This window comes from Bidens hawaiensis, unplaced genomic scaffold, assembly GCF_021521415.1.
Source record: "Bidens hawaiensis isolate Kalapana, Puna unplaced genomic scaffold, B.hawaiensis_p1.1 tig00054859_1, whole genome shotgun sequence".
Classification (NCBI taxonomy): domain Eukaryota; kingdom Viridiplantae; phylum Streptophyta; class Magnoliopsida; order Asterales; family Asteraceae; genus Bidens; species Bidens hawaiensis.
Window position 1 is genome coordinate 47,926 of NW_027499879.1, and position 21,461 is coordinate 69,386.

General features: G+C 41.1%; 1 protein-coding gene across 1 annotated transcript; it reads left to right on the forward strand.

The window, feature by feature from the left end:
- The first annotated feature begins 7,710 nt into the window (after window positions 1–7,710).
- On the forward strand, window positions 7,711–20,505 carry LOC143600737 (kinase-interacting family protein-like). Its single transcript, XM_077078340.1, has 3 exons — window positions 7,711–8,076; window positions 18,778–19,148; window positions 19,797–20,505. The coding sequence occupies exons 1-3, from the start codon at window positions 7,941–7,943 to the stop codon at window positions 20,160–20,162; spliced, it is 873 nt and encodes a 290-aa protein (XP_076934455.1). The 5' UTR covers window positions 7,711–7,940; the 3' UTR covers window positions 20,163–20,505.
- Window positions 20,506–21,461: the final 956 nt, after the last annotated feature.

The following is a 21,461-nucleotide window of genomic DNA, read 5'->3' on the forward strand; positions in this document are numbered from 1 at the left end:
CTCAATTACACAGTTTGCATGTAGATCAATTCCAAATTTGTAAAGAAAAGGCCCAGAGCCACTTCTAATGGAAATGATTCTCCTTAGAACATCGACGCTGATGATTTTACATTTATACTTATGAACTTTCCACACAGATATGCCGGTTTTCACCGCGTACATAAGTGTGAAAGAAGTCGTTGCGTGGGGAAGGCGGCAAAACCCGCATAAACCCAAAAAACGGCAAACCTTCACGCAGGTCAGTTAAAGGAAAAGTTCAGTCATCCCACTAAATGAAAGTGCCGGTCTATCCGCACGAATCATGATAGAGGAAACTGAACACTAACCTATTAACAACCGCGCGTCGAACGGTTAATTTATTTAACACTGATGCCGGTACTCACCGCATAATTACGTGGAAAGTCGTTGCGTGGGGAAGGCGGCAAAACCCGCATAAACCCAAAAAACGGCAAACCTTTACGCAGGTCAGTCATAGGTAAACTTTGGTCATCCCACTAAATGAAAGTGCCGGTCCTAACCGCACAAATCATGAGAGGAAACCGAACATATTGACAACCGCGCGTCGAACGGTTAACTTATTCAAAATACTTTAGAAAATTTTTAACAGAAGGATGAGGAAAACCTCCACGCAGGTTAGATGTAGGTAAAGTTTAGCCATCCTACTAAGTGCAAGTGACGGTCCTACCCGCACAATCACGAAAGAGGAAGCAAAACTTCAACCTATTATCTACCACGTTCAAAGGTTAACTTATTCTAAACACTTAGAAAATTTCTAAAAAGATGAGGAAAACCTCCACGCAGGTCAGATATAGGTAAAGTTTAGCCATCCTACTAAGTGCAAGTGACGGTCATACCCGCACAATCACGAAGGAGGAAGCAAAACTTCAACCTATTATCTACCACGTTCAAAGGTTAACTTATTCTAAACACTTGGAAAATTGCTAATTTAAACTAAAGTATGCATGAGCAAGTCATATAACGTTTATAAAGCAAGTCATCCAGTGAAAGTAGCGGTCTTACCCGCACAAAGATTTATATTTCATAATATTCATTACAAGAATGGCCGGGTAACTACCCGCCTACAACAATATAAATCTACACAAGCTAAACCTATCCTAACAGTGGGAAGGGATCTTCAGGATCAAGCTTCAGGACCACTTCCACTTGGACTAGCACCATCAGTAGAGCGTGGCGGTTCAAGGAAAGCTTTAAGGATAGCTAGCCCATCATCAGCAGCAGCAACTTCGTTCACCTTCTCCACCACCGGATGCGGGAAGGCGGCATACTGATTCACTGCTTGGTCATAAACAGCTTCAGTATCCACATCATACAAAGGGAAGTTGGAAGGCGGGATGCCTTTCTGAACGAACCCTAGACCAAGCAGGAAGCCGGCCTTTTCCCCATCCTCATGAGAAGCGTTGAGGGCTGCACTCATGGCATCGTCGTATGATGTGTCCCTGAAGACTCGATGCACAACCTACAAAAAAAATATACAAGTATCAAAACCTTTTCTATTTACAAAGAAAAGCGTGAAGACATTATGAAGCTAAGCTTACCGACAACGCTTCTCGAAGAAGCCATTCCTTGGTAACCAGAGCTTCCTGTAGGGCAGCTTGAGCTTGGTTACGGGCGCGTTCGGCTTCACTTTTGTTAAGGTTAGCAAGCAACACTTCTTTAGCCGCAGCCTCTTCAACGCCCTTTAGCTTCCGCTCAGTATGGTCAAGCACCCCCCTCTGGTCCAAGATCTCTTGGAGCTTCTTGGCGTCTTCCATCGCCAAGGCATCATGAGCCTGTTGGAGCGCCTCTAGTTTGGCTTTAAGTTTCTCATTCTCGAGGCGTAAAGGCTCGGCAACAGCTTCAGCCTTGGTGGCCCTCTCGGTTGCGTTCCGTGCAGTTTCCTTAGCCAGCCGAAGCTGTTCGTTAACAGCTTGGGCAGCCTTGGAACGGGCCTCGAGCCGGGCCTGAACTTCAACCTCGAGGGCCTTGAAGGCCTTCTCCTTTTCCGCAGCCACTGCGGTAAGCCTCTTATTCTCCTCCCGGACAGCCCGCGCCTGAGCTACTTCTTGGATGCGAGCTGCTTTTAACTTGTCGTTTTCACAACAAAGCAGCTCGACGCGCGGCTGCATCCGGGCCAGGAGAACCCGAAGCTCATTGGTTAGCCTACCCTCCTGGTAGCTAGCCATGGCTTCCCCCAACGCACCACTGGGAGCTGCGTGACGAGCCCACTCCACGCACTCCACAGGCGTGCGAAGGGTTGTTCCTCGGTGGATGTTCCATCGTGGAACATACACTTCGTTGGAATCCGACACTGCAAAAAACAAAAAGCAGTTAGGAAAAGATGATATAAAAAAAAAGGCCAAAAGAACCCTACGCACCTGTAGGGTCGACAACAGGCCGATAGCCGCCAAACCCATCACCTGAACCCAATGGAAATCCATCCAAGAGGTCAGGCAGATGGGAAGGGGGCAGAGGTTGGCGAGAAGCCCCAAGCATACCTGAAGGATCGGCCGTAGCTGCCGACGTCGGAGGAGGCATAGACGTCGCCGCGGTAGAAACCAACGGAGGTGAACTCACAACCGTGGTCGCCGCTGCGGAGGTACCCGCAGAAATAGTCACCGCCGGCTCAGTGAAAGATTCAGTAAATATGGCACTGACAGCCGGCGGAGATGTCATCGCAGTTGGAACAGTTGGCTCAACTGGGTGAGCAACTGAACCAACAACTGAAGCAGGCGCAGCCGCCTGGGTCATCGCCTCAGGTAGGTTGACCAAACCTACCGTCATGGGTCCGGAGGTGCTCCTCCCCGCTCCACCCTGGAATGCGGTAGCATCCACGCCTGCACAAAGAAGATATAAGTATATTGGCGGAAAGATATGAAGTTAAAAAATAAAGGAAGTTTGTACTTACGGGTTTTCTTGAGCCTAAAAGTGCGAACAGGCGGGGACGAACCCGATGGAGCCGGCCTCTTAACGCCGCTCACCGTCGTTGTCCTGGGCTGCTCGGAGGTGACGGTCGTCTCAGCCTCCGGAGCAGTGGTCTTAGCACCACCAGGGTTCCCCGCCACCTCCTCGCTTTCGGTCTCTGAATCAGACCGATGCACCGGATCGGCAGTGGAGGCAACCTTCGCCTTCCCCTTCCCGCCGGCAGCCTTCTTCTTCCGCACCAACGGAGGACCATCTGCGGATTCCTCATCAGAAGATGACAAAATTAGAGGAATTCCAGCAGAGGTTTCAGCATTGAGAGGTCGAGGGTTGAATAACGCCTTACCTGGCCGCGTGGCGCTCAGAATAGGGTGGCCTGGCGGGTAGACCTCCACAAACCGATCCCTCGTTTGCTCCAAGATGGGCAACTCGTTCTCATCGAGAGCACGAGTACCCATCCGAGCAGGACCATCACTCTCCCGCGGCTGCAGGAGAGACTGCAAATCGTTTCCCTCTGAAAATAAACAGGAAAGAAGTTAGAAGAGATTCTAAATCAACAAAAAGAAATGAAGCATACCGTAAGGGACAGAGTTCAAACCGTATTCAAGGACGATCGGGATCTTTTGCGCCTCCGCATCCTTCCACACCCGGCTCATCCCGAGCATCACCATCCCGGACTCCGCAAAACGGTAAACCGGAGATTGGACTCGGGAAATCTTTGAGAACCATTCCGCCTCCTGGTAGTTGGAGGCGTGAAGGCTGGGGAGTGCTTGCCCATTCTTGAACTTCATGGCAAGAGGGATGGCGCGAGCGGAGATATAAAAGAACTCCCGCTTCCATGAACGAAGACTGTGCTCGGTTGCGCAAATCTTCAAACCCTTGATCCGGGTTATCAGAGTATACCACCCCTGGATGCACCTCCAAGAGTAGAAGGTCATCAGGCGGTCGACGAAGGGCTCAACGCCCAGAATCCGGCACACCCACTCGAAGTGGCGAATCTTCGCGATCGCCATCGGGTGTACCTCGGTCAGGTGTACACCGTGCCTCTCCAGAACACGGTACACAAACTTCGTCAAGGGGAACCTAAGATTCCCATAGACAAAGAATGCGGCATATACCCCGATCTTGCCTCTGGGGGCATCATACACCGTCTGGTGAGGTTCAGGAAACTTAGGCTCGAAAGACTCGAGCATGACCTTCCTGACGATGTACTGATATAGATCGACAGGTAGAGCACACTGGCACTCGCCAGCAGTACTCTTGTCATCCTTGTCGGACGTGGATGACGGGTTCTCGGCGTACACCCCAGCCTCCTCGGCTGTAGCCTCAAGATCGTGAGCAGAAGACATCTTGCAGGTATGAAAGAAGAGAATGATTTCAAGAGAATGCTCGACTGAAAAGGTGAGTATTCGCCGGAAATCGTTTTGAAGATGAAGAGAAAAGTGAAAGTGTGGATTACAAAGGACCCTCTCCCCCTTTATATACTAATCGCAATCAATGCGATGAATTTAATGCGGAAGAGAGAGAAATCGCAGGTGCAATGAAACTATGACACGTGGCAAAGAGCAAGCTGGCAACAGCTGTTGAAAGGACGCGTGCCATTAATTTCGCGGCCACGCGCCCGAAAAATCGCGCCCACGCGCCTGAAAAAGCGTCTGGAATGACCATGTACTGTCACGTCACCATAACTTCCTGCACGTCCTGAAACAGTCAGAAGAAACCGTCGGACGACGTTTCAACAGTTTGGACTGTTCTTATCCTTTCACCAACTCATCGAATTTCAAAATTTCAAAAAGATTCAAAAGTAAGCGGGAAAATACCCCTTACCTTGGCAACCAAGTAACTGTAAGACAGGTGCGAGTACAGTGTTAAGGCAAAACCCTTCACATACTTAGCACCTGCAGGGAATTGAAGCCAAGAATACCTCGGCGACCAAGTAACTATAAGACGGGTGCGGGTACAGTGTTAAGGCAAAAACCCTTCACATACTTAGCACCCGCAGGGAATTGACGCCAGGAATACCTTGGAAGTAAAGTAACCGTAAGACGAGTGCGGGTACAGTGTCAAGGCAAAACCCTTCACATACCTAGCGCTCCGCAGGGAATTGAAACCAAGAAGGATCTTCTGGGCAATGCTTGCGGAAACAGGAATAACATCCCCGCATAGCTGGAACGTCGAGAACTACATTGTTTGAAGCTTCAAGATGGAATTGGTGGTTTTAACATAATTGATCACTATGTTCAAAACTACCAAAACCTCATGGAGAATCCACACAAGTGTGACTCAACGCTCCTGACTTGCGAGGAGGTTACAGACCTACCCGCATCATACCCAAAGATCAAGCAGGAAAGTCGGGAATTTCTGCAAGTGACATAAGGACTTCCGCGGGAAGAATCCCCATGGAAAACCTTAAAACTAAACCCTTTTCAAAAACCCTTTGCTTAAGTCCAAAAGTTCACCTCACTTATTAAACACTCATGAGAAGAACATTGGACTGGGGGGACTTGAAGAGGTAGGTCCCAGCAGAGCCCAGTTGGACCCACAGGACTCACCTTGAAGAGAGACGTCTGCGCAGAAACCAACTGGATCCGCAGGACCCACCATGCTCAGAGACGTGACGTCCTTACGCGCAGTACGCAAGCTGTTCCCGCAGGAAATGCCTCCCAATGGTGAAGTACTCCGCCTGTTCCCGCAGCTGCGGATACAAGCCATCAGGGAAGGCCACCCGCGCAGCAAGGCTACACGCACAAGGCACTTAGCTCTCAATAATTCAGTAGTCACCTGAAGGAATGAGCAAAGCCGGGAACAATCCCGCACAAAGGCGGGAGGGGGAATACTCCCGCCCAAATGAGCCAGTCCGTACGATACTGGAAGATCTTTTGTACTGTACCTGACGAGGTATGGGCAAAAGATCTGACCAGAGATACGACAGCCCATTGACAACAGTATGGCGAGCAGCATGCACTTGTACTGTATGTCACTATTAGCCGCTACCTACTCACCAACTCCTGTCATACCACGTGCATAGCCTACAGTTGGTGGAAAAGGAATAGTACACAGCAGGCCTGATCACTGTCAGCCGCTGCCTACCCACCAACTACCAGCATGGCACGTGCGTGGGCCACAGTTGGTAGAACAGGAATACTATTCAACCGGCTATACCCTCATGGAAACCTACCTTCGGCTATAAATACCCCAAATGGTATGATCATCTCATCTTATCTTGTATCTTACATCTTATACCTGATATCTGCTCTAGCAATCTCTTAATATACACTTATATTCAAGAGCAATCTAGTCTGATTCTCACGCCGGAGGGTGGTCACAAGGAGGTACCCCCCCTCTCAGTGACGAGCTCACAGTGTCTGTTTTGCAGGTTATCAGAAGAACCATCTTTGCCGGGTCTAACCCCTCGTGGGAAACATCTATTTAACCCCCAGATTATCCGTAATCTGCTCGGGGTCGATTAGTGTTTCTTCAATCAGCAAGACCGCAACCCATGCCATACATGTCCAACCCAACATACTAAAATACGGCTCACATAAGGCTCATCTCTCATCAACACGAATTTTATCCTCGATGTTGAGCGGCTCTCTCTCTCTCTCTCTCAACCCAAGTACATGCATATCTGTTGAAATATAAAATATGTATTTGTTTCAATTCAATGTCAAACATATAAATATATAATCGTATAAAATATTCCTTACAATTCATTATCATACATATCTAGGATAGGATGTTTGGTATTAATTGTTTCTCTGGTATATTTTTTGGTTGTGTTGTATGTCTAAAAAATATATGAGCTGATGATGGATTGGGCTGTTGCTTTTGCTTTTGCTTTTGCTTTTGCTGTTGCTGTTGCTGTTGCTGTTGCTGTTGCTTTGGGCTTATTTGTGTCATCAGGATTCAGGCCCGTTTGTGTGTTAGTCAATATATATCTGAAAGTTCTCAGGAAAGAGTTTGAGAGACTTCGACGATTCATTCTCACTTCACACATATAATTTCTCTCTCTACTTCTTTCATCTTGAATTAGGGTGTTCATATATTTTCTGTTTGATTTCGTATTGTAATCAAATCTGGTGTATTCAGTTGTTTTGAGTATTATGAAGATATCAATCTGTGTTTGTGACAATATCATGTAACTATGTAAGGCTAACTTATAAAAGCTACATTCGTTTCCCATTATCCATTGTTAATACTTTGTTATTTTTTTTTCACTTTTATTCAAATACAAAACTTTAAAAGAAAAGCCAAATAACACGTGGCACCATCCAAATTTTGAAAATCAAACTAGTGTTTGCGGGATTTTGGCATCACTTTAACTCAAGTCTACAAAAGCCCAAAACTCATACCTACAAGTTCACATTTATCAAATCAGTTATTATGTGACTTATGTTAACACCAACTTATTTCATACACCACCAGCCATCACCTCTTGTCTGATCTCCGGCCACTTTCATTCCATAACTATAGCAATTCGCAACCAAACTCCGGCAAAGGTAGATATTAATATTATCGTCTATTTTCGTGTTATCTTATCGAATTTTGAACTATAAAACGTTCATATTTAATATAATTTCCTTCTATGGTTTGCTTTTATGTTCTTATGGTTTAGTTTTGCCGTTTTGGTTTCACATGTTTTTAAAAAAACCGGAAAAACAGAAACTCGTATTTTTACTCAAATGTATAAAAATCAATTAATTATTAATTTACAAAACGATTTAGACCCAAATAATATAAAATAATTTCGGCCAAAATTTTCAAAACCCAAGTCGAAAACCGAAACCGAACAACTTTCCGAAATTGGTACACAATGATTTGGTGTGCATTAAATGTTTGTGTGTCTAATTGTTGTTGAAACTTAAAAGTTGAGACCCATGTTTGGTGTGTATTAAACCATTCTTTATTTTATTCTGCATTTACCTACACAAATTAGCAATGACTTTAATATTATTGTGTTACATATAATTTAATTATAAAATGACTTTAGTATTTTGCAGGTTATAGGGCCGGTTGATGTTATGTTGCCCGTAACATACTCAAGCAGCGGCTCCACTGTTGACGGAACAACGTCGTCTTCGCCTTCATCGGAACAGACACGACGGAGCAAAAGCAGGTTCACTAGTAAGCCTTCATGGCTCCTACTAACGATTTCTGGTGAGGACTTCTTGTTTTACATTATGTCATTATGGGGCTGTTTAGCAACTTCTGAACCATTAAGTGCTGAACTAGTAAGAGGTCTGAATGGTTAAGAGGCACTGAACCAGTAAGTGCTGAGCCAGTTAAGTCTGTTTGGTTGGACATCTGAATAACTGAGCAAAATAACTATCTTACCCCTATGAAATATTTGTGTTGAATGAAATACATCCTGCTTTTTAATAGGCCATATTGGAATATCCATAGCCAACCATGTTACGTTTAATGTTGAAGTAGTTTCTATAACTTGTACTCCATAGCCCATTCTGTTTAACCATTCTCCGCTTGAACTGAAGGTTTTCGGTTTAAGGTTCGTGTTTAGTTTTAGTTAGCATATGACGCATGCGCTTAAATTTGAGCGCCTCGTCTATCTATTGCTACGAGTCTACGACACCTATTGCTATGAAGCAAAATCACTATTTGAAGAACGAACCAAAAATTGAAATTTCAGTTTTTAAATTATTAAAAATCGTTCGTTTTGGTTTTTTTATTTTCGGTTTTGCCATTTAAGCTTGAAAATTTTGAACGATGAAAAATATTGGCCAAAATAATGAACATGTGGCTAAATTATATTTTTATTTAATTAGTTAAGTATACTAAAGTAATTTACATATTTATTAAACTTTTATAATTAACATAAAGAATATGAATTTATAAATTTTACGGTTTTATTTCTTACAAACCAAAACAGAACCATAACTCTCGTTGGTTTTTTTCTGGTTTAGCTTTTTCGGTTTTTTCAGTTTCATCCACAATCATGTATATTACCTTGATTTCCGCTTGTGGAGCGAGTGACTTGCTTATCCACACATCTTGAACCCAATCCAATATTACAAAGTTCCTCCTAACCGCATACAACATGGGTACTAAAGATCTAACAGGAGGCGAAAACAACGACAGCCCGCTTATGATATTTTCGGTTAGTATCTGACACGACAACAAGAACAAATGCAGTGTTGCCGACTGCAATGCATGTCCGTCTCCCCTCAACTTGAGGTTTCCCTCCATTTTGTTCTTCTACACCTCCGCCTTTATTTTAATCCTACACCATGCTTTAGTTGTCATGCATGTTGTGTTCCAAAGTTTTAACCAAGTTCACTGTTTAACAAAGTTTTAATTAGTGTCCATCATGCCTTTCTACAATTTAAAGAAAGAACCAAACCAAACCAAACCTAAATCTTACAGTAAGAGGCTGATGCCCAAAAGTAAAACTGATATTGATCATCTTATATTGATGTGAGTTTGGTCTAAGCATTTTATCAAACAACTTGTGTGCACACTGCACAACAAACTATTAGATTAACGTTCTAAATATAAAACTATTATTAATCAGTCGATTTGAACAAGCAATCTACTGAAACCAAATTGAACCAAACTACAATAGCAACATAAATTTCTAATTCGTTCACAACCTCATAGATTTATAGATGTTGATTGATTTCTAATATAATCGAAGAATAAGTAGAAATCCCTAATTCGTTCACAAACCCTGGTTCGAACCATAAGAATCGAACCATAAGAACAGATGAATCGATCAGTGGTAGGGAAAGAGAAGAGCTTAAATAGATTAAGAAACAAAAATAGTACATGGTTGTGTTTCAAATCAGACAGAAATTGAGCGAGAGATCACGAGGATGATGGTGGTGGTGGGCGTGGAGTGTAGGGGTATGGTACTAAACCCGGCTTACGACCTTAATTTATTGTGTCTGGCTTATTTTATTATATGGACTAATACAATATTATTGGGCTGAGGGGGTTTTGTGGAGGTAACCCTAACTGGGCTAGGCCCATTAGGGTACCATGATGGTGGCCATGAGGCTCCCTATATAATCCACCTCCTTATTAAGGTGGTTGTTGTTCTCAATAAGAGCCACCACCATAATCATTTTTGTGTCTGTAAACAAGAGATCCTCGAGATTTCTTAGCAGTCACCTCCACACCCCCAAAAGCCATTGCAGATCTGAGCGGAGAAGACGATCCGAGATTTGGTTAGATCTCAAGCTACCGGAGAAGAAGATCGAGTCGTGGTTCGTTCATCTCGAAGACCGGGGAACATCGTCATGGATCAGGTCAGATTCATTTCATGTTTCTTCATTGGCGCCATCCGTGGGACGGTAACGAACCACACCTCAATCTTCCCCGTTTCATGTCCCGATCTGTGTTTCTAGAGTGACGGAGGTTAGATCTGGTTCTAATTCCTTCATATCTGATTCCGTTTGAGCAACAGTTACGTTCGATATTCTTGTTTGTCTCTCTAGATCTGCGTTCATACGCAATGGGTGCCGGATCCAGATCTGATTTTTCAGTGTTCAATGCTGGAATAAGTTCTAGATCTATAGTCACAAAGCAAAAATTGGGTGTAAAAAAGGAATACACAGGAGAATGACAGGCTGTGTACAGCCTCAAAATGACATTCTCCGCCGCCCTACAATCCACGCGGAAACCACTATGCGGGTCGAAAGACAAATCCATGCCGTTGGTTTTGCGCAGAAGACTCCGCCACAGCGGGTTGCATGCGCGCTCCCGGCGATTACTCTCCGCCACAGCGGGTTGCATGCGCGCTCCCGGCGATTACTCTCCGCCACAGCGGGTTGCATGCGCGCTCCCGGCGATTACTCTCCGCCACAGCGGGTTGCATGCGCTCCCAGAGATTACTCTCCGCCACAGCGGGTTGCATGCGCGCTCCCGGCGATAAGGAATAACTCTAGCCGTGAGCAAAGTTCCCGCAAGGCGCAATCAAAGCCTTGAAGGTCAACTTCAGCTTCCGCGGATCAAGGAATAACTCTAGCGGGTCACTTAAATGTTGGAAGGGACCAACCTCACATACCACGGGTCACTAACGCGCAACCGCGGATCAAATCTGACCTCCGCGGGTCATGGCGAGAAACTCCAGCAGCTTAAGTACAACCTCTGCGAGTCACAAGAAAGCTTCCGCGGGTCACGTGTACGCTCTGAGCAAAGAAATAGCCGGTCAGGTTCGGCTCCCACAGGCCAAGTTAAAGCCCCGACACGATCACCGCGGGTAACATAAGCGTTTCGGAAGGTGAACTTCAACCCCGCGGGTCGTTTATACTCTTTCGCTGATCAATTCAAGTTTCGCGGGCTGCAAGAAAAGTCTGGCGGGTACACCCCACGACTTTCGCGGATTATGCAAAAGCTCCGGGCAAAATCACGGCGGGTCATTTCCGCCTCCCGCAAACTTTTTGTACGCTCCAGAATGCAAATATAGTTCCAAGAACCAAGTGCAAGCTTTGACACTCTAAAACACTCCCGCGTATTATGTAAGCATTCCCGCATGCACGTTCCTGCGGGCCAACTCCGTTCATTGAGGGTCACTTACCGCGGGTCAACATCTGTGTGCCACCATGCATGCACGCCCGCGGAAACCACTATGTGGGTCGGAAGACGACTCCATGTCCTTGGTTTTACGCAGAAGACTCCACCGCCATGCATGCGCACTGCCGAGGATCAAAACTTTGCAGCCATGCATGCGCGCTCGCGAGTCACGACTCCGCCGCCATGCATGTGCACTGCCAAGGATCAAGTCTTTGCTTCCATGCATGCACACTGCCGAGGATCAAGACTTCGCCGCGATGCATGCGCGCCCGCGAGTCACCACTCCGCCGCTATGCATGCGCACAGCCGCGGATCAACATTCCACCACCTATGGAAGATCCCGCGCACATGAACGCAGCACAACTTAGAAAATGTTTCATGTAAAAGTTGTCAAGTTCGTAATCAAGGCTTTTTAAGCCATTATGAATAATGATACGCTCTATTTTTTCTTAACATGCGTTCTATTACCTTTTGCATACATGTTTCACACTTCCCTTTATTAATTTTGAGCAATATGACAACATTGTATTGACATCAAACTAAAAATAAAACGAAGTAAAACATACATGCGCGAGCTTCAAGCTTAGACGCGTTAACGAGTTTTAACTCTAAAACGTTAGGGCCTTAGCCCAATAATATGAGCCTTAGCTCAAATTACTCATAGCATCCATCCTACGTATTGCGCAGCTGGACCATACAAATACCTAAGGCAAAGCACATGCGCGCTCAACCCTTCGCCATGCATGCGCGCTCAACTCTCCGCCATGCATGCGCGCTCAACTCCCGACATGCATGTGCGCTCAACTTTCTGCCATTCCGCCACCATACGTACGCGCCGCCGGGATCGAGACTGCCACCATGCATGCTCTCCAGCGGGTCACCATTCCGCCGCCATGCACGCGCGCCCGCGAATCCTCACTACGCTGCCATGCTTGCGCGCCGTGAATCAACATTCTGCTGCCATGTATGCGCATCCGCGGGTCCTCAATACGCTGCCATGCATGCGCACCCGCGAATCCTCACTACGCGCGCATGCTTGCGCGCCGTGGATCAACATTCTGCTGCCATGTATACGCATCCGCGGATCCTTAGTATGCCGCCATGCTTGCGCGCCGCGAATCAGCATTCTGCTGCCATGTATGCGCATCCGCGGGTCCTCAATACGCTGCCATGCATGCGCACCCGCGAATCCTCACTACGCTGCCATGCTTGCGCGCCGTGAATCAACATTCTGCTGCCATGTATGCGCATCCGCGGGTCCTCAATACGCTGCCATGCATGCGCACCCGCGAATCCTCACAACGCTGCCATGCTTGCGCGCCGTGGATCATTTCTGCTGCCATGTATGCGCATCCGCGGATCCTTAGTATGCCGCCATGCATGCGCGCCGCGAATCAGCATTCTGCTGCCATGTATGCGCATCCGCGGGTCCTCAATACGCGCCATACTTAAAGGTTGGGAATCCTCATAAACCCATACGCTACGCGCCACACTTAAAGGTTGGGAATCCTCATAAACCCATACGGCTACGCGCCACACTTAAAGGTTGGGAATCCTCATAAACCCATACGGCTACGCGCCACACTTAAAGGTTGGGAATCCTCATAAACCCATACGGCTACGCGCCACACTTAAAGGTTGGGAATCATCATAAACCCATACGGCTACGCGCCACACTTAAAGGTTGGGAATCCTTATAAACCCACATGGCCACGCGCCAAACATAAAGGTCGGGAGCCTAATAATATCTCACATGGCCACACGCTAAACATAAAGGTCGGGAGCCTAATAATATCCCAAACGGCCACGCGCCACACTTAAAGGTTGGGAATCATCATAAACCCATACGGCTACGCGCCACACTTAAAGGTTGGGAATCCTTATAAACCCACATGGCCACGCGCCAAACATAAAGGTCGGAAGCCTAATAATATCCCACATGGCCACACGCCAAACATAAAGGTCGGGAGCCTAATAATATCCCAAACGGCCACGAGCCAACGTAGGTTGGGCACACCTCATTATTTGCCCGAGGCTGCGAACCTTGTAATACATCCACTTTTAGTTGATATGTTTTTGCAGGTTCGGCTACGAGTCGCACAAGCACCTATGACATTGTTATTATTATCTGGCCGTTTGTGACTCCATTATTATTTTGAAGACAAGCCGGGATAGTCATCCTGCGTAGAAGAGGCCCTTGTGGGCCAGTCATTATCATCATATTATAGCTCATAAGCCGCAACTCGCGCATGCTTCATTATTTTATAGCTCGTAAGTCGCCTCGCGCGCAAGCTTTATTATTTTTATAGCTCGTAAGCTGCCTCGCGCGCAAGTTGCATTACATTATTATCGAGATGCGCACTCTATTTTTTATCAGGCCCCGCGCCACTATTGTTATGATGCGTGCTATATCTTATTCATGCCAGTGCACCATTATTATCATAAGGATCACAACATGTCACCATCATGGAGAAAACCTCTCAAAACTCAAAGACAATTAAGACAAGGCCGAAGAAAGGGGAAAAAACCGCCTCATATCCTAACACACCTTATGAAGTCCAGCGTTCCACCTAAACGCTTGCACGCCTAGGAGCAACACTGGACTTGGGGGGCTTGTAGGGGTATGGTACTAAACCCGGCTTACGACCTTAATTTATTATGTCTGGCTTATTTTATTATATGGACTAATACAATATTATTGGGCTGAGGGGGTTTTGTGGAGGTAACCCTAACTGGGCTAGGCCCATTAGGGTACCATGATGGTGGCCATGAGGCTCCCTATATAATCCACCTCCTTATTAAGGTGGTTGTTGTTCTCAATAAGAGCCACCACCATAATCATTTTTGTGTCTGTAAACAAGAGATCCTCGAGATTTCTTAGCAGTCACCTCCACACCCCCAAAAGCCATTGCAGATCTGAGCGGAGAAGACGATCCGAGATTTGGTTAGATCTCAAGCTACCGGAGAAGAAGATCGAGTCGTGGTTCGTTCATCTCGAAGACCGGGGAACATCGTCATGGATCAGGTCAGATTCATTTCATGTTTCTTCATGGAGCATAGGGGTAATTGTGGACAATTTTTCATTCAACGATGATTTTTGGCTGAATGGGTAAGAGGCCATTCAGCCATTCAGATACTAGCTTTTTGTGAAACAAACGCTCCAATATCTGAGCGAATCAGATCTCAACCTCTGAATGGATCCATTCAGAGATAACCAAACACCCCTATGTCTAACTCGTTACGTTTGAAATTATTGTGATTTTGTGTCTTTTCTTTTTATTATTTTCTTGGAAATGGTTATAAAGTAGAAAAGCAGATATATTAAATGTCAAAAGTAGATTTGGTTCACGACTTCTCATGCTATGTTTAAAAACTATACACTCTTGCTATTTCAGTTTTTCACTCGTTTTTACTTACTAGCGTTAAACCCGCGCGATGCTGCGGTGACGATAATATGTTTAAACGATTTTTAGTAGTTACAAGACATGTAATAATCAGATCATAAAGATAAAAAATATCAAACCAATATTAACAAATGATTAATAAAACATATTCATTTTTGAACATATAATCAAATGTACCTTTTTTTTCCTAGACCATTTGAGTGAGGCTTAGTCATTTTATTGACATCTGTAAATAAATATAAAAATAAGTTGAATTCTCAAAATCTTTTAAATGAGATAGCATAAAATACAATAATACATATGGGTACTTCTTTTAAGAATATAGTAGACAATAAAACTCGAACAAATGGTTTCATAACCTTCATTGTGTGTGTATATGAAACATCAACCAGTGACGGATTAAGAGTTTTTTTCCCACGGGGTTCACTGTCGGGGTGGAGGGGATCCCGCAACCCCACTACTTACATCGTAGATCCAGATCAGCCCCTGAAATCAACTTTCCCAAGACTCGTGTTTGCAATCTTCATAGACAACCAAAGATTTAATGTCCACCTAGAGCCAACCTGTTTGGCTTACAGCCCGTGATACTCGAACGCGTTTTGACCTATTAAAGTCATTGATCGTTAACCAAAATCAACAAAAAGTATTTTAAATAAATTATCAAAACTCACCAAAATTTATACTTCTTTTAAAGTGACACGAAATCATTTTATTTTATTCCATGCACATATATATTTGGTAAATCTTACATCGGAACGTCAGCAAAAATAAATGTGTCATGATTGTAAGGTTGAAATTTATTAAAATTTATATATTCAAAGAGATAAAAGAAAAACAAAGAAAAAAGAAAATATATATGAATATATGGGTAAATTTAAGGAGGTGGAAGGATAATATTATTAATTAAACTTACAAAAGTTGAATATAGTTGAGAGGTTAAATTTGTAATTATATTTGATGTTTATAAGTGCATATTTGAGTTGTACTCTTATGCTTAATTGACTTGTACATTATCATAAACATCTCAAAATAAAATAAAATTTACATTGAAACGTCGACAAAATTAAGCACGTTGCAATGGTAAAGTCGGTTTTTTTAAAAACATAATATATTAAAAGATATAGAAGAAATAAAAAAATTTAATGAATTTATCAAATAAATGGGTAAAGTTAAGGGGTTTAATTGTAACTACTTGATAAATTAACAAAGTTTTGTTGAAGTTAAAGGATCATAATTTTATATATTTTCAAAACTAAATATTCTTAACCGTACATAATGTCTAAAATACTATATTACCCATACATTTTCAAATTTGTATGCATTAAAGATTGTAATTTATGCAATAGTGTGTGTACCTCTTAAAATTTAAGAGGTCATTCACTCATGCATTATATATAGTATAGATTAATCATAAAATTTTACCGTTAATATACATTTTTATAGTAACCAACCTTAAAAAAATGTTCAAATTAGGTCACTCATGCATATTTTTCTCAAATCGCGTCATTAAATCTCTAAATCGAGTCACACCGATTTTTTTGTGCATCAAGAAAGAAATGAAGGATATGTAGTTAAATTTAAAAAACGTTAATTATATTAAAATTCAAAAATAAAAAATAAAATTCACGTCGCCACTCAACATTAACTTAAAAAAAATTTAAAAAGATTTCTTATATGAAACAAAAAAGAAAAACGTTAAAAAAAACATGTTAAAACCTTTAATTTACTAAAATATAAAAGTTGAGTGACTTAATTGAAACACTTTTTAAAATTGTGTGACCTAATTGAAACACTTTTGAAACTTAATTACTATTATATGAAATTGCCCATTTAGTAAATTACAAATAACGCCATTTATGTTTGAGTCACTAGAGATTGTCATTTAACTTCAATAAATACGCTGAATGTCCATAGTTACACTTTCGTCGTGTCCACCAAAAAACATGAGATTTTCAGTTTATTTTTATAAAACCCTTTATTGCAAGAAAACGGTTATAATATTTTAAACCAGACTCGTGTTCTGTTTTGGTTTTTTTAAAAGAAAAGGTAGTTTAGTCCTGTTAACTAAAACTTAACAAAAAAAATCTAACTTCTGTAAGCTGAAATGACGATAAGTGTTACATGTAAACTTCATTAGGGGGGTTTAGTGTAGTTATTAAAGTTAAAAGAGCATAATTTGCAAGTGACCCTAGAAATGAGGAAAATGAAGAACTTAAAAGAGTATTGATTTGATATATTTATCTTTTACAATATTATATCCAACAACCTTTTTTTCGTGATAACAATTACTATCTAGAATTTATTGTCTCAAAATGGGCCACTACTCATTTGAGAAGCATCCAATGCTTTTGAAAATAGTTCAACGCGTCCCATAAAACGCAAATAGTTGAATGTTTTCTATCTTCTTAAAACCAAAGAAATCACGTGACGATCAACGGCTATGATTTGCGGAAGCAAACATCATAAGTCTAGACAGCTAAGACAGGCAAACATCTTTTCATCATGCGTCATGTTACTAAGGGCAAGGGCAACATGTTTTTAATTAGATATATATACATGAGAAACCTTACAAGAACACTCACGGGATATGTTATCCTACATTATGAATTATCTATGAATATAATGCATTATGACCCATTTATGGTTTATCATGTTATCACGTATAGTCATGTATATTTGTTTACAGATAGCTATTAAGGGTGTAAATGAGTCTACACTCAACTGGTCATTAGTTTTTAACTTTAAGTTTGGTTCGTTCATAAATCATAATTTATTAATTATTTTATGATTCGATGTTAATATATCAAATAATAGTTTTATAACTACTAAACTTGTGAGCCTGGTTGAGCTAGATATAATTAAGTAAAACTTGAGCTTAAACTCATTTAATAAATTAGCTTCAACATAATTTTGGCTCGAGCTCATTTAAACTTTACTTAGTTTTTGATTATATAATTTTTAGCAGAGCCGTCTCCGAGAATTTGTATGCCTCGGCGAGCCGAAATAAAAAAAGGCCCGTAGACTTTAACGAGTAACGAAATATTATAAGAAAAAAAAGTAGGTCTTATGTAAATGAGTTTTTTGTTTGGTTTAAACAATTAAATTTTTAAATAAGCTTACTTGGTTATGATTTAAATTGTAAAAATTGTGTGTATAAAAATAAACTTAAAAATGTTTCAAATAAAACTAGAACTTGCAATCTTTTGATTAGAAGTCTTACACTTATACCGCTAGACCAACCTAGTTATTGTTTAATTAGATAAAAACTTTAAATATACATATTTCTTTTTCATATATATATATATATATATATAAATTTATGCCCCAAAAAATTAAGTGCCCCGGCGTGTATCGCCCTACGCCCGAGCCGCCCCTATTTTTAGTAGCTTATTAGTGAGTCCCATCTTATATTTGTATACCATGTAATAACATATGAAACTCTATAAACATTTTTTTATTAAACGAAATATTAAAACTTATGATTTGAGATTCACCTATGATTTATGACCGTATGAGATGTTGGAAAAGACAATTTTACTTTTAGCTGCAGAGGAGAATCTTTTGTGTATGGAATTTGGTTTTGATTTTGAAATTGATTTGGGAGGGAGTTGTTTCCTAGATTGTACCCAAGATTGTGTTTTTACGTACGGTCACTTTCATCCTTGTATTATTTATTATTTTCATTTCAATTCCAATAAATTAAATCAAACGGACATGTCCATCAATCATCATAAGTTATGGACCATCAAAGTCACGTGTTTAGATTTATTGTTCCAAAACTATCTAATAACATTCGTATGTGGCATCATCTTAAATTCTTAATGTGTTTAACGATACCAATTAGATGGTACATTTAGCTTAAGTTGTGTGTAACTTTGTATGACATAGGTGAATTTATATATTTCACATGTTAATAAAACAGACATGGAAGATAAAATACAATCGGTCAACGGGGAGTACAAGCCGGACACATTTGGGGAACGCGCAGACTTTTATTATCGAAAGCGTCCTGAACTTTTGGCCTTACTTCAAGATCTTTATAATCGTTACCTTTATTTAGCTGATCGTTACACTCGTGCGTTATCCAAACAACAACATCAACGACACGTGCATGAACAAGAGCAAATATGTTACATTAGTACTTCCTATCATGTGGAAAGTTTACTTTCTTGCCAATCTCCACTCCATTCTCAAGAAGCTGATACCGCGGTGTTTGTGATATCAGAGCTTGTTATGAAGTTTGTTGACTACCATATCGTGATGGATGAGCTACAAAATTTGAATATGATACAGGTAAAATATGCATTCATACTCATATATAAAATAACGTTTAGTACATAAGGAATTTTAAGTTGAGAACCTAAGTGTATTTTAGTAAACGAGCTGAGCCGAGCTTTGACTTGTGAGAGCTAAAGCTTGACCTTGGTTAGTTTCAATCTTTATTTCTAAATCTCAAGGTCGTGTTCTAAATAGATTTTCAAATTCGAGCTCGAATTGGTCTCGGCTCGTTTATTGTTTATTATATATACAATTTATAAGCATTTGTAATTTTTTTTAGTGTATTTAAAAACTTAATTTTAATATTTTTAAATATAATTATTTGGCTGTTTTTATCATTATTTTATACATAATGAAATTACTATTTAAATATATATTTAATATGTTAAATAAAACTTATATAAATAAATTTTGTTTACCCTGCTAGCCCATTAAACAAACTTATTTTTAGGCTTGAACTCGGCTCGAGCTCGCTTAAGCTTGGTTTTATTCGAGCTTTTAGAGAGCCGATTTTGAGTAACTTTTGGCCTACATGCGGCTTGGCTCATTTCTTATATCAGGCTAGCAACAGATACAAGTATTTGTGCGTTTCTCTGTTAAAATTGGTTTTGTACTAAATGCACTCTTAAACGTCAGGGCTTATATTATGTTTTGTGTCTGTAGGAAGAATCAAAGAAGAAGATAGAGATACAAAAAAGTTTACTAGAGGTTTTAGAATCAGATTGTGTGGTTTTAAGTAATGAAAACTTTAGGCTAGCATCAGAGTCATTATTCATGAAACGTAAGGCGGGTGAGCTTGCAAGATGTGTGTTAACAGAACAAACAGAAGACGAATATGTCCTTAACCTGAGTTGTAAAATTGATGATCTTCAAGGGCAAATATCCGAGTTGAAGAAAAAGAACAAAGAGTATTATGACAAGTTGATGAAACAAGAAATGCAAGTGAACAAAAATGAAAGAAAGAAAAACAATATAAGAAGTTTAATAATGAAAAACAACGGTGTTAGTGATGAGAGTAGTGGTAATTAGTTGGAGTGGTGAAGACGAAACAGGTTGTTCGGTGAGTAGTACAAGTAATAGTAGCACGTGTACAAGTTTAGTTCAAGTGATGAAGGGCGCGAAAAAGAAGCAATTTACACGTGGCAGTGACGGGGAGAAGCGGTATGGGTTGTGGGACCGGGTGAAGAAGTTTGATTTGTTTATGTGTGGACATCGTCTTGATGCTACATGCTGATATGAGTAGGTAATTTGTGCTTTGTAGTAATTAATTAATTAACACTACTAATGTTTTTATCTTTTGTTCAATTACTATCTTTAATGGGCTTGTTAAATGATGATGTGAGTTTAAAATTTTGCTTATAACATAGGCTTGGTTTTAGTGTTTTAGATTAAGTAGGGCCATTGGGCCTGATCCAGCTCATATCCCGGACCGTTATTTTCCCAAACTCAAACCAGATTGGGCCCGGAATCCATTATGTGAACCTTTATTTAAACCAACTCTTAAGCCCAAAGTTATATGGTCTTGGTTCCCAAGAAAGTCAATATGAGACTTTTAAACCCTCTTTTTTCATGTGCATAAGATAAGATCCCAAGGTTTGTGAAATAGATGGGCAAACAGTTCTCTACAAGACCATAACTAACTAAAATGTGATTACGTACAAAACACGGAAAAAATAACACCGCGTGAACATAGACTAAGGTGAAGCCGAATGTGTAAGTAAACGACTATTGATGTATAAACTAAGCATGTTATTGTATTAATAATAATCGCTTTACTTTGTAACCCAACCAAAACTAAGAATGTATTAAATTTCTACAATTCTACAATCAACAAATTGGTTTAATAATGTGCAATATTATCCATGCAAATGTTTTAAATTATAATAGCAACTCCCAATAACTCACAATGTACCATGATGATTGTGCAAACATAAAATCACCAGCTAGAACCGTCACTCATGTACCATGAAGCTGATGAACAGTTTTTTGGCCTGCATACGGAAATAAAAATGCTTACTTTATAAAATCTTTAAAGGGGATTATGTGATATTAATGAAATTATAATTATATAATCATGAAGCATATCTATGAATTTAAAAGTTTTACCTCTTTGGGAGATTAAAGAGCATCGACTAAGCGCAATTCATATAGGAGGACTGCAACAAGGTTTTTGGATAATGTTAACACATTGGACTGAAATAACAATTTTTAGAAACCATAATGACAGAATTGGTGAAAAAAAAAAGTTTATAAGGAAAATAACAAAAGTGACCAAATTACATGGACGGAAATGGCTTTTCACTCCACGGATTATGTGAATATGTCTAA

Bases quoted from the DNA above. Each gene is read 5' to 3' on its own strand.
- LOC143600737 (XM_077078340.1), top strand. From the start codon at position 7,941: ATGTTGCCCGTAACATACTCAAGCAGCGGCTCCACTGTTGACGGAACA. The intron at 8,077-18,777 runs GTGAGGACTTCT...TTAATAAAACAG, and splicing joins GCTCCTACTAACGATTTCTG to ACATGGAAGATAAAATACAA. The intron at 19,149-19,796 runs GTAAAATATGCA...TTGTGTCTGTAG, and splicing joins AAAATTTGAATATGATACAG to GAAGAATCAAAGAAGAAGAT.